Raw genomic sequence first — 13580 nt, forward strand, 5'->3', positions numbered from 1 at the left:
GTTCCATTGGTTTGGCCTCTGTGAGGCTGATGTATGGCAGTGGTGGAGTTCATTCAGAGGATGAAACACGTGGTGAGCTGGGAAGATCGATAGATAGAGTTAGAGAGAGAGAGAGAGAGAAACTTCCAACTTAGGCTTTTATAATAACCCTCTTGTAAGAACTCAAGAGGTCACATTGAGAACTACTTTCTGAGGGCGTGTTCCCAAAGATCTAAGGATCTTCCACTAGGCCTGCCTCCTAAATGCCATAATTGGATTAAGTTTCTACCTTCTTGAGACCAAAAACTTATGACTTTAGAATTTAAAGTCCTGCATGAATTCAGGAGCAAAATCACATCAAATGATAGCATTATACCTGGTTTTATCTATTTACGTGTATTTCATACAAATAGCTCCTTTAGTAGCATACTACATTGAACTTGATTTTCTTTTTTGTTTATCAGCCTATGTTGTTGTTCTTTCTATTTTTATCCTTAAATCCACACCCCTAACACTTTGGGTATGCTGATAGGTTCCTACATTTGTGTTGTTTGTGAATGAATGAGTAATTTAATAATAATATCTAAATAATACTGTACCTAAAACTCACTCATCCACAAGATTACAAATGCCTTATCTTAAAATACATCTCATTCCTGCATTTTTTTTCACATAAATGTCTTCTATACCATTCAAAGTAATATCAGGAAGAAACAAATTATCCTGCAGAAGGTTTCCTTGAATGTCCCCAAGGAGTTATTCATAAACATTCAATAATTATCTATTATTTTAATTGTGTTCTAATTCTTATTTATTAATAACAACCATCAAGCTGTGAATAAGATTCTTAATAATAATTTTGAATACTTATATATGCCATATACTTTGCTAAGCACAGTATTGTCTTATTCACCTCTACATCACATCTATAAAGTAAGTAACATTATTCTTGTAGCATACCTGCCAATATCACCTTGAAATCATGTGCAGAGGATTTCTTTACATAACATCGTCTTCTGGAATGTTGCAGGCTGAATGATATCTTCAGAGCGTGGTTAGCCCAAGTGGGTAGGTCAGAAATGCCAAAATATTGCCACCCTGAGTGACCTTTCCTAATGGGATATGGAAATTGGTGGATAAATAGTTCTGTATTCTTTCTCTTTCATGGCCATGTTGAGTTGCATTCTCATACTCACTTCTTAGATCAGCAGTGACAAGGTCGCATTGCCACTGCAGTAAACTCACCCTATTACCTTTCCTCCTTTAATTTTCTCAATTCCCTACATGTGTACTTTCTGAAATTTTTCCCCAATAAACTACTTACACTCAAATTCTAGGCACAGGATCTGCTTTTAGGGAAAGAAAATATGAGGAAACAGTAACTTCAAGTTCACCTATGTATTTTGTAGCAGATTTGAGTTAGAAACCAGAAGTTTTGGTCAAAAGCATCATCCTTTTACTGCCAAGTAGATTGCAAGGACCTCAAAGCTGTCCAGTGAATACTCTGTTTCAGTGACAGTGTGTTTTTCAAAATGCAAGCCAAGGTCAGAGCTTGATCCTTACTGTTCACACCCATGCCAGTTTAGGTTTTGGAGTGTATCTCTTTTCTTCTGCAGAACATCAGAATATCCATGTTAGACCTTGTAACCTAAACACATATGCTTTAATCTGATACAAAGTGCTGACTTCAGTAAGAACTTTACTTTGCTGAATAGCTTCTCCTTGTTTTTCTACAGATAGCAACTTCATCCTTGCCAATGCTCAGGTGGCTAAAGGTTTCCCCATTGTCTACTGTTCTGATGGCTTCTGTGAGCTTGCTGGATTTGCCCGAACTGAAGTCATGCAGAAGAGTTGCAGCTGCAAGTTCTTATTTGGAGTTGAAACCAATGAACAACTGATGCTTCAAATAGAAAAGTCACTGGAGGAAAAATCAGAATTCAAAGGAGAAATTATATTCTATAAGAAGAACGGTGAGTTGGGTTTTTTTTTGCTACTCCTTGGAGAGTTGTGAGAAGTCACCTTCTTTCAACTCAGTAATTGCTCCATAATTTCCATTAATGTTTAATGGCATTTCATATAAATACAGTCTGTTATAGAAGTTCCACAAATGACTTGGATGATGGCCTTGTTTCAGCCATTAGCCATCTAAATCTCCTGGGAATTTAGCCTTAGAATTATAACTATTCTTTGCCAATATCCAGAGTCAATATATGTTAAAAGTGTATTACTATTATATTACATTCACTCTTAAAATATATATTGTATGTAATAGTTGCTAATATATTAACACATGATCTTTTATATAAATTTTTAGAAATGTTGATGCCTTTAAGGACCACATCTCGATTGCAGCCATTAAAGGCAGTAATGTTAGTGTCCTCTGCCAGAAAAGGAAGTTAATTTAAAGGACATCAGCATATCCATTTCTTTTTCCTGTTCCCTGGATACAGAGCCTTTCTCACTATTCTGTTACATTCTAAAGACAAAACAAGAGACACATGATCTCACAGGGTGGAGTAAATTTACCTGTACTCAAAACTGACCCTGAAGAAATACTAAGATTTTTTTTTTTTATGATGTGTAGATGCAGTTTTATCTCTCTGCTCTAAATGTTTTGAAACATGCAGAGTACCTGTGGTGCTTGGATCCTGTGTAGGAAAAGACAGAAATAATCTCAGAAGCAGTATATGAGAGAAATGCTAAATCAAACTTTAGAACCACTATTTTCCTAGTATCTAGAATTCCCCCTTTTTCTCTCATAGCTTTGCCTTTCCTCTTGCTAGCATAACCTGCTGAGTTTTAGCTGGATGCTTGGTCACTGAGTTAGAGAATAATTAACTCTCCCAGGCTTCTTTAGTAGTTAGATCATGGATGTGACTATGTTTCAGGCCAATGATGTATGAGAAGGAATGATTTATGCAACTTCTAGGTAAAAGCTATGAAAGTGGAATAGTTACTCTCTAATTTCTCTTCTTCCTATTTCCCATAATGTTGTGAATAGAATTGTGTCCTGCCAAAATTCATACATTGAAGCCAGAACCCTCATTGAGATTGCATTTTGAAATAGGTCCTTTAAGGAGGTCATTAAAGCTAATTGAGATCAAACGTGTGGGGCCCTTAATCTTGAGGAACTGGCACCAAAAGAGGAAAGACCACATAAAGAAGGTAGTGATCAATGAACCAAGAAGAGAGGCCCCAGCAGAAACCAGACATGTCAGCATAAGACTTCTAGCCTCAAGAACTGTGAAAAAAATAAATATGTTGTAACTCAGTCTGTAGTGTTTTGTTATGGCAGCCCAAGCAAACTAATACCCATGGGGCAGAAAGTTGAGAAAAGGCTGCACAGCCGGATTCAGCTCTCAGGCAAAGCAGAACAGCATAGTGTAGCACAGAGGGAGGAGATAGAAGGAGCCTGGATGTTGTTGCAGATCCACTTTCCATCCTCAGTCAGAACCAAATACATTGCTGTCTTGTTTGGCTCACTATCATGAGGGTGTTTTCTATGGAAGAGTATTCAAGCAGCACTGTATCTCTAGATTTCTCAATCTTGTCACTGTTGAGGTTTTGGGTCTGTAATTTGTATCTTACTCTGAATACTTTGGCCAATGTCAGATAGAGAAGAAGGAGCCTACATAGGAAGTCACATCCCCTTTTGTAAATTGCTTGTCCTTGGAGGACATTCCCTGCTCTTGTGGGTACTGGAGATTGGGCAGTCATGGATATTGGAGAACAGGATACCGCAGCTCTTTGGCTCCGGGAGCAGAGTTCAGACCATTGTTCTTTCCAGTGTCATTATATGGGGTCTATTCATATAGATGATAAAATAAAAGAGCTCCGGTTCAGGTCTACGTAATTGTGAGATAATGGTTGCAAAGAGGGCTTGAGATAAAAGGGAGGATATTGCTGAGGGTGCAGACTGGCAGGGGGTGATAAAAACCTGCAGTGGGGAAACAAAGGGGACAAATATCCTTTGTCTGAGATGTCTGCTGACTGCAGGATCTTCCTTCTTCGATGAGTCCTTGGGGATGTACCTCCATATGTATTTCAGTGTCTTCCTTGTGAAGCTTCTTTAAAGCATCCAAATGTGGAACCAATGAGAAAGGGCCGGGCCGCAGTGGAGAATCTAGATGTGACAAAGAAAGAATGGGGACTCTGGAGGCTCAACAGGTAGGACGTATGGAGATCAACACCCAGCAGCATTTCAGGCATTCATAAGATGCCTAAGCCTCAGACATACCTGGATGGAAACCACTAAGAGCACCAGCCGCTTTGGGCCAGTCACCATGGGGAATTGGCTGATACTCAGAATATAAGTAATTGATCCAGTTGCAAATGACTGAAAATTGTCCTTTGTCCTACAATAGTCATGCATCGTTATAGCTATTTCTATGAATGGCTATCTGTCTCTACACACAGTTGGGAGACCTTGAAGATACAGGTTCTGGGTTATTTATCTCCACATTCCCAGTTCCTGGAGCCTTGAACCTTTAGCAGTGTTGTAAGATGGTGGTTTCTTTGTAAATACTTGCCGAAGGGAATTGAACTTGATTATTCGGGGAGGGGCTGATGGATATTTTACAGGATAGAATGTCTGGATTTCTGATTTTTTTTAAACAAGTGCACAAGACTTAAAGGGTCCTCCTTCTCTCCAATGGATTATTTCTGTTAATATGCTTTACAAAGTGGATATCTGTCTCTCATCTGGAACAAATAGCTTTAGATATTCTGTGATTAGCTCCTTCGCCTACTAACTCCTTAATGTTGCTATTTTTCTTCTTATGGAAAAAGTGATGTGAAAAAGGCTGACCTTTCCATTCCTTCCTAGTGCTTTAATTCCAAGAACCTAACTCAAGGCTGCTTATGAGGAGTGAAGTACACTAAAAGTTTAGGACACCTAATGGGACTTAGCATAAAGAAAAATACTCTGATCAGAATGGCAAGTGTGCCTGCTGAAAATAAAACGGCTCCACTGGCATTGCCTCCCTAGAAGAATCACAGTCAATACCCTTGATTTAAGTCTTGAGTTTTACCCTCCTTTACTCTTTAGTTTTTTTAAAGATTTATTTATTTATTTGAAAGTCAGAGTTACGCAGAGAAAGGAGGGGCAGAGAAAGAGAGAGAGAGAAAGAGAGAGAGAGAGAGAGAGAGAGAGAGAGGTCTTCCCTCCGCTGGTTCACTCCCCAATTGGCTGCTATGGCTGGAGCTGCGCTGATCCGAAGCCAGGAGCCAGGAGCTTCTTCCATGTCTCCCACATGGGTGCAGGGGCCGAAGGACTTGGGCCATCCTCTACTGCTTTCCCAGGCCATAGTAGAGAGCTGGATTAGAAGTAGAACAGCTGGGTCTTGAATCAGTGCCCATATGGTATGCTGGCGCTCCAGGCCAGGGCGTTAACTCACTGCACCACAGCACCAGCCCCACCTCTTTACTCAACCTTAAAGATATTCATACTTCAGTGATTGAATACTTGCCTCATCTTTAGAAATATCTTATTCTCTGTCCACTCGAGCTGTTCTCTCTTGAACAGGATAATGCACACAGCACAACCTTCTCTGTCAGTTCTCATTTCAAAATATAGAGTTGTTGAGCCAAAATGAACCCACAAAAAGATTTGGGAGAAGAGTGCGGACTACCTTCTCCCTGTGATATTCTGGTTTCCTTTGTGCAACAAATAGAAAAATAGAGTTATACACATACATTGGCACCTTACACACATATCAGTATTGTGTGGAAGCAACTAAATGCTTTTGCCCAGTGGTGGCTGTCTTCCAGTAAATCTTTATTTACAAAAATAGGAGTGTGTTAAATTTGGCCCACAGATCATTATTTATTTATATGCTTGGTATAGAACATTTTGGGACAAATCTTTCCCTGCACATCAAGTGCCTTTAGAATTTAGCTTTAAATTCTTATTTTGGGAAGTTTTCTTGAATTTAAATATGATTACTCTTCCATTCCACTGTTTGGTTTTAGTCTTTATGATCACCTATTGTATGTATGTTGGACCTTCTTTATTTGTTCTCTATGTATCACTTTATTTTAATTTTAATTTTTTTTCTTTTTCCATTTCCTGTCTGAATTTGTTTAGAGAACAAGGTAACTGAAGTTCATTTGAAAACTTCTTATTTCTCTATAGCCCTAACACTCTTGCCATTACTGAAAGAGTGCTTTTTAAAAATAACTTCTCTGTACAGCTGTATCTTTGTTATTTCCTGAGATAGGTTTCTTTATCTTCATGTGGGCCTCTCTCTCGTTAGTATTTGAAACATTTCCTTACTTTCCCCTGATCTTCCTAATTTTAAGTATGGTTCTGTTTCCAGATGTTTGCCTTAAAACTTGAGTTGTATCCTTTCATGACAGAATTCCTTTTGAATTTTCATTTTTTACTTTTCTGTAGTCCCTTTTAGAGTTATTTTCAAATTGAGGAGTGTGAAATTCCCTTCCAGTTTTGCTTCTTGGTGTATCTATGAGATCTTTCACTACAAAAGAGTTTGTTCTTTGAGGAGTAGGTCTTGTTGATGATTTATAAGGTCCCAAGCTCCTAGGGATATGATAAGTCCCCTTTTCCTGCACAGTCACTGTTCATACAAGAGTTTAGTTGCTTACATGGTTTTTCCTATTATGCTGTATTCTAAGATTTATGGAGATACATTTTCTGTTTTGAAGATTTTTGATTTTGCTCTTTCAATTATATCAATATTGTGAAAGTATTGGGGATGTTTCAAAAACCAAGAATTTTCTACCATTGTTGAATTTCATGTAGTATTTTAAATAACATCTTTAATGATTTATTTATTTTTTAGAAAGTCAGACGAGAGAGAGAGAGAGATTGAGAGAGAGAGAGAGTAAGAGAGAGAGAGAAAATGAGAATCTTCTATCCACAGGTTCATGACCCAGATGGATACAGTAGCCAGGGCTGAGCCAGGCCAAAGCCAGGAGCCAGGAGCTTCATCCAGTTCTCCCATGTGTATGCGGGGGCCCAAACACTTGGGCCATCCTCTGCTGCTTTTACCAGGCCATTTGCAGGGAGCTGGATCTGAAGTGGAACAGGCTAGACACGACCCAGTGCCCAAATTGGATGCTGTTGTTGCATGTGACAGCTTTACCACTATGCCACAATGCCAGCCCCTAAAAAAATCTCTTTAGTTGATCTATAATTTCTTTAGGTATTTGGCCCATTCTCTGAGAATCTCCTTCCTCTCATTTTTTTCTCCTTAAATTGTCATTTGTGTGACTGGGATGTGAGAGGATTTATCTGAACTCAGAGTGCAGAGTGCTAAGCATTACACAGTGGAACCTTGTCTGAACTCATAACACAGTTTCACAAGGCCTCTCCCAACTACCTGTTTGCCCACTGATGTATTCCTGGCCTGTTTGATGCTTCCCCTACCTGAGTTTTTTGGCTAATGGTGCTGTTTCTTTGACTTAATTTCTTGCGGTAACTATAGGTACTTCTTAAAACTTGCCTCCTCCTTAACTATACCAATCATCAAAGCAATCACTGCCTGCCATTTTTTGCCCTGAAAGACTAATCAGTGACTGTATATATTCCTCATACTTAGAAGCATAGAGTATTCAAGTAAATTAATTCTAATACCTCTTTATGTTGTCAAATTTCCTTAAAGTAGGAAGCTGCTTCTACATTGGCAGAGACATAGTCTGACAAGCAACTTCTATCAAGAATTCCAGGGGCCGGCATCATGGCTCACTTGGTTGATTAAGTGAGAGATCCCATATGGATGCCAGGTTCTAGTCCTGGTTGCTCCTCTTCCAGTCCAGCTTCCGCTGTGGCCCGGGAAGGCAGTGGAGGATGGCCCAAGTCCTTGGGCCCTGCACCCCATGGGAGACCAGGAGGAAGCACCTGGCTCCTGGCTTTGGATCGGTGCAGCGTGCTGGCTATAGCTGCCATTTTGGGGGGGTGAACCAACGGAAGGAAGACCTTTCTCTCTGTCTCTCACTGTCTATCTGTCAAATAAATTTTAAAAATTTAAAAAGTAAGTAAATAAAAAAAAGAATTCCAAATGGAGAAGAAAGGTGCTTTTTCCTTTCAATGCTTCCACAAAACTATTCAGTGTAGTTTCATCATGTTTCAGATCAAGGAAACCCCATGGAAGTGAGGTTATTTCTGGCTTCTCTTATTTTTTTTCTCATAATCCTTCAATACGAGAATGGACAGGCTGGGCTATTATGTCATAATTATTTTCTTTGTAACTCTAACTTCTTGGTTAAACTTTATCAACAGTGAAGTGTGTCTTCAATGTATCAGGGAAGACCCCCAGGACTGGTTCTATTAGCTCCAACTTTTCTTGCAGAAAGCTTATCTTCCCAACCCATTTTCTTATTAAGTGTGCCAAATGCTATCCCTTCCCCTTTCTGGGTAGAATAATTTGGTCTATAGGTGTAGAAAGATTTCTAGAGAACAAAATTTCAAGGAGAGAATTAAAAAGATATTGTTAATTTTGCAAAATATTATTATGTTGGTGTTAATTTGTTAGGACTATCATTATGAAATATGAACTGAGGGACTTCTACAATTGAAATTAGTTGCCTGCTAGTTTTGCATGCTAGAAGTCTAAGGCTCACTTCTCAGCTGGATTAGCTGCTTCTGAGGACTGTTAGAAGAATCCGTTCCATGACTCTCATCTCATTTCTGGTAACCTGATAGAAATCTCTGTCATTGCATGGCTCACAGAAGACTCACCTCATCTTTGCCTTCATGGTGCTTGCTCTCTCTGTCCCCCACCGCCACTCTGTGAATGTCTGTGTCCAGATTTTCTAAGTATAATCATATTGGATTAGTTTCTACTCAAGTAGCCTCCTTTTAACTTGATTATCTCTATAAAGACACTCTGCAGTAAGGTCACATTTAAGTACTGGGGATTAGATTCCAACAAATCTTTTATGGGAGAAAAAATCAATATAAAGTAACTGGATTAGGAGTTATGTCACTTGTACAAGGCTATAAACAAAGAAAGCAGGATGTATAAATATTCTTGCTTGACTCCAAGATTCTTGTGCTTTAACCACAGGTAAGAACACTTTCCTATCCCTGGGGTTGTTTAACTCAATAATTAGGGAGTGTTTTTTACATTTAGTGGGCAAGAGCCAGAGATGCTAAGTACTGTGTAATGTGTGGGATGGCCTTGCAATGAAAGAATTATCCGTTGTCTTGAAAGACTTTTTAATGCCCTGTAAAACGTTCCAGGAAGTAAAACACTGGTTTCTAATCAAATGTATCTAGAGCTGAAAATGCAAATTGTTTTTGAAGGCCCTTAATTTCCCATTGGATTTCCAAGAATAAAACTATAGTGTTGGGCTGGCATTGTGGCACAAGGGTTTACCCACCACTTGCAATGTGGGTTCGATTCATGGCTGCTCCATTTTTAATCTAGCTCCCTCCTAATGCACCTAGCAAAGCAGTGGAGGGTGGCCCAAGTGTATGATCCCCTGCACTATATGGAAAACTTGGCTGAAGTTCCAGACTCCTTGCTTTGCCATGGCCCAGCCCTGATTATTGTGCACATTTGCAGAGTGAAACAGTAGATGGAAGATCTCTCCCTCCCTCCTTCTCTTTCTCTCTCTCTCTCTCTGTACCTCTGCCTTTCAAATAAATAAATAAATCTTTAAAAACCACTGTAGTTTGAGGAAAGATTGAATTTTATCTTGATAAGAATTTTTCTATTTCATAAAGTCACTAATTTACAGTATCTGTCATTGATACAACACATTCATGCATTTTACATCTAGAGCTGTTGAAATTACAGTACTTTATACTTTGTGTTTCTGTGTGGGTTTAAACTGTTGAAATCTTTACTTAGTATATACTAAATTGATCTTCTGTATATAAAGATAATTGAAAATGAATCTTGATGAAGAATGGGATGGGAGAGGGAGTCGGAGATGGGATGGTTGCGGGTGGGAGGAAGGTTATAGTGGGAAAGAGCCACTATAATCCAAAATTTTATAATCCAAAATAATTTCCAACTTTGGAAATTTATATTTATTAAATTAAAATTAAAAAAAGAACTAAGAAAAGGAAACAAACAAACAAAAAGAAATTACAGTGGTTCTATGTATTGGTTGAATTATCCAAGTGCTTTTCTATATTCTACCCTAGATGGTCATACCTGAGCATTTCTTGTTGAGATACTTCACAGTAGAAATCAATTCAATTTTATTTTCTGTTTCCCTGCCCCACACATACACACTTGAGTGTACTTCTGGAAGTTCAGAGAAAATGTATATTATGAAAAAAATGATGATTTCTAAAAAATTTTGCATCAAAATAAATTTATATTTTAATTCTGCTTTCCATAATTTTTAGCTTTTCTGAAAATAGTACAGGTATGCAAACTTTTAAAAAATTCTTATTAATATAAGGAGAAGGGATTTCATGTGTTCCATAGTATAGCTCTAAGATGATAATCATAGTTCCCTTCCTCCTTCAACTCCCCTCCTTTCTCTCTTTCTTTTTTTTTCTTTAATTTTTGCAAAGACATAATTTCAATTCACTCTACAATGACAGGCTTAATTCATCACTAACCATAATATTTAAGAAGTAAAAAGTATAAGGACCACAATTCCACAGGAGTATGAACAAGGAATAAAAAGAGAAATCATATCACAAGATGTCTATTTCATTCATATACTTTTTTTATTATATAATAATTGCCACACGTCAGAGAAAACATACAATATTTGTCTTTTGGGGACTGGCTTGCTTCACTGAGCATAATGATTTCCAGTTACACCACTTTGTTGCAAAAAATGGGATTTTATTCATTTTTATGGCTGAGTAGTAATTCCAAGGTGTATATTTACCATACTTTTTCTTTAGCCATTCATAAGTTGACGGATATCTGGGTTGATTCTATATCTTAGTTATCATGAATTGAGCTGCAATAAACATGGAGGGTAGAGGTAACACTTTCCTATATGATTCCTTTTGTTTTGGTAAATTCCTGTAAGTGGGATGGCTGAGTCATAGGGTAGATTTATTTTCAGATTTCTGAGGAATCTCCATACTGCTTTCCATAATGATTGTATTAATTTAGTTTCCCACCAACAGTGTCTTAGGGTACCTTTTACGCTACATTCTTGCCAGTATTTATTGTTTGATGATTTTTGGATGATAGCCAAAACTGGGGTGAGGTGAAACTTTATTGTGGTTTTATTTGCGTTTCCTTAATGACTAGTGATCCTTTACATTTTTTCTGTTGATTTCTTGAGCTCTTTATAGCATCTGGATGTTAATCCTTTATCATATTGCATAGTTTGCAAGTATTTTTTTTCCCATTCTGTCAGTTGCCTCTTCACTTTGTTGAGTAGAAGAGTAGAGTAGAAGCTTCTTAGCTTGATATAATCCCATTTGTCTATTTTTGCTTCTGTTGCTTGTCTTTCGAGGTCTTTTCCAAGAAGCCTTTTCCTATGCCAATGTCTTGCAGTTTCTCCAATGCTTTTCTCTAGTAGTTTGGTAGTACCAGGTCATAGCTATAGATCACTGATCCCTTTTGAGTTGATTTTTGTATAAGGTGTAAGCTAGGGATCTTGCTCTATACTTCTGCATTCATAGATCCAATTTCCCCAGCACCATTTGTTGAAGAGACTGTCCTTGCTCCAGGGATTAATTTGAGCTCCTTTATCAAAGATTACTTGACTGTGGATGCATGAATTAATTTCTGGGATTTGTATTCCATTGATCTACATGATGATTTTTCTGCCTTTACCGGGCTTTTTTGATTATAACTGCTTTGTAGTATATTTTGTAATTGATATTGTGATGCCTCCTGCTTTGTTTTTATTATTCAAGACTGTTTTAGTTATTCAGGATCTCTAGTGCTTCCATACTAATTTTGACATCATTTTTGCAGATCTAAAAAGAATGTCTTTGGTATTTTGATGAGTATCACATAGAAGAGTGAGTGCTGGGGCATGTAATAGTTTTGTTTTTAATTTCTTTAGGAATATCTGTACTTTTTTCTACAGTAGCTACACCAGTCTATATCCCACTGCTGGAGTATAAGAATTCCCTTTTCTCCAAATGTTTGGCAGAACCTGCCATTTCTTGATTTTTTTTGATAATAGCTGCCCTAAAAAGAGTGAAGCATCATTTTCTCTTAGTGGTTTTGAGTTGCATATCCCTGTTGATTGGTGGTGTTGGTCACTTTTTCATGTACCTTAACCATTTTTAAGCACCCTTTGAAGAAATATCTATGGATGTCTTTTGCTGATTTTGTAATTATTATACATTTTCTTGCTGTTGCGTTGTATGAGTTGTTCATAAATCTCACATAATAACTTTTAATATGACACATGGTTTGCAGATATTTTCCCCAATCTGTTGATTGTCTTTTTATAATGATGTTACATTTTCTTGAAAAATGTTTTAGTTTAATGTTATCCCATTTATTTATTTATTTATTTATTTTGTAGCATGAGCTTTAGGTGTGATATCCATGATATTGAAAAGATCAGTATCAAGGAGATTTTCCTGCTTTAGTCTTGAAATTTTTATGATATCAAGCTTTACATTTATGCCTTGTATCCATTTTTTAAAGAAGTATTTATTTTAATTTGAAAGGGAGAGAGACAATGAAAGAGAGACAGAGAGAGAGAGAGAGAGAGAGAGAGAGAGAAGGAAAAGGAGACAGAAAGAGAGAAAGAGAAAGAAAAAAAGAAAGATGAGAGATCTTCCACCCACCCGCTTCATTCCCCAAATGACCACAAGAATCAGGGCTGGGCAAGGCCAAAATCAGGACCCTGGAACTTAGACTGGGTAGGTAGGTGACAAGGAATCAGATACTTAAGTCATCATTTGCTGCTTCCCAGAGTGTGCATCAGCAAGAAGCTGAATTGGAAATACAGGAGACAAGAGCCAAGTTATGTATCCAATATGATACAGTTCCTAAACGGCATCTTAACCTCTGCACCAAACATCTTCCCCCTTTCACCCATTTCGAGTTCTGTTTTTTGTGTGTCTGGTGTGAGAAAAGGGTCCAGGTTTAGTATTTTGCATGTGGACATCCAGTTTTCCCAGCATCATTTTTTGAAGACAGCATCTTATCTGCTATGCCACAGCGTGGGCCCCATAGGCAGCATCTTTTTCACATCATATCTTCTTGGTAGCCCTTATTCAAAACTGATTGCTCGTGTATGTTTAGATTTATTTGTGGGTTCTCTATTCTGTCCCACTGGTATGTGTGTTTGTTTTATGCTAGTACCATAGTGTCTTTATTGCTCTAGATTTGTGATATAATTTTACATTGATAAGTGTGATCCTGAGACAAGCGTTATGCTGCACTTGGTTAAGCCACTGCCACTTGGGACAACCACATCCCAATCAGAATGCCTGATTCAAGTTCCGGCTCCTCTGCTTCCAATCCAAGCTCCTGCTAATGCATCTAAGAGGCAGCTGATAATGGCCCAAATATTTGAGTTCTTGCCACTCACATTGGATACTCAAATGGAGTGCCTGGCTCCTGGCTTTGACTTGACCCAACCCTGGCTTTTGTGAGGATTTGAGGAGAAAATTAGCAGATGGAAGCTCTTGCTTTCTCTTGCTTGCTCTCTTCCTTTCTGTTCTCTCTCTCTCCATCATGAGCCTT

At 38.0% G+C, this 13580-nt stretch overlaps 1 protein-coding gene across 1 annotated transcript in view; it reads left to right on the forward strand.

Annotated features, from left to right (window-relative positions):
• The window catches only part of KCNH8 (potassium voltage-gated channel subfamily H member 8), a 451930-nt gene that overhangs the window by 138074 nt on the left and 300276 nt on the right, over positions 1-13580 (forward strand). Inside the window, exon 2 of the mRNA XM_002716200.5 lies at positions 1716-1949. Coding sequence (XP_002716246.1) covers positions 1716-1949 — 234 coding nt within the window. The remainder of the gene's footprint in view (positions 1-1715; positions 1950-13580) is intronic.

Source organism: Oryctolagus cuniculus, chromosome 4, assembly GCF_964237555.1.
Source record: "Oryctolagus cuniculus chromosome 4, mOryCun1.1, whole genome shotgun sequence".
Lineage (NCBI taxonomy): Eukaryota > Metazoa > Chordata > Mammalia > Lagomorpha > Leporidae > Oryctolagus > Oryctolagus cuniculus.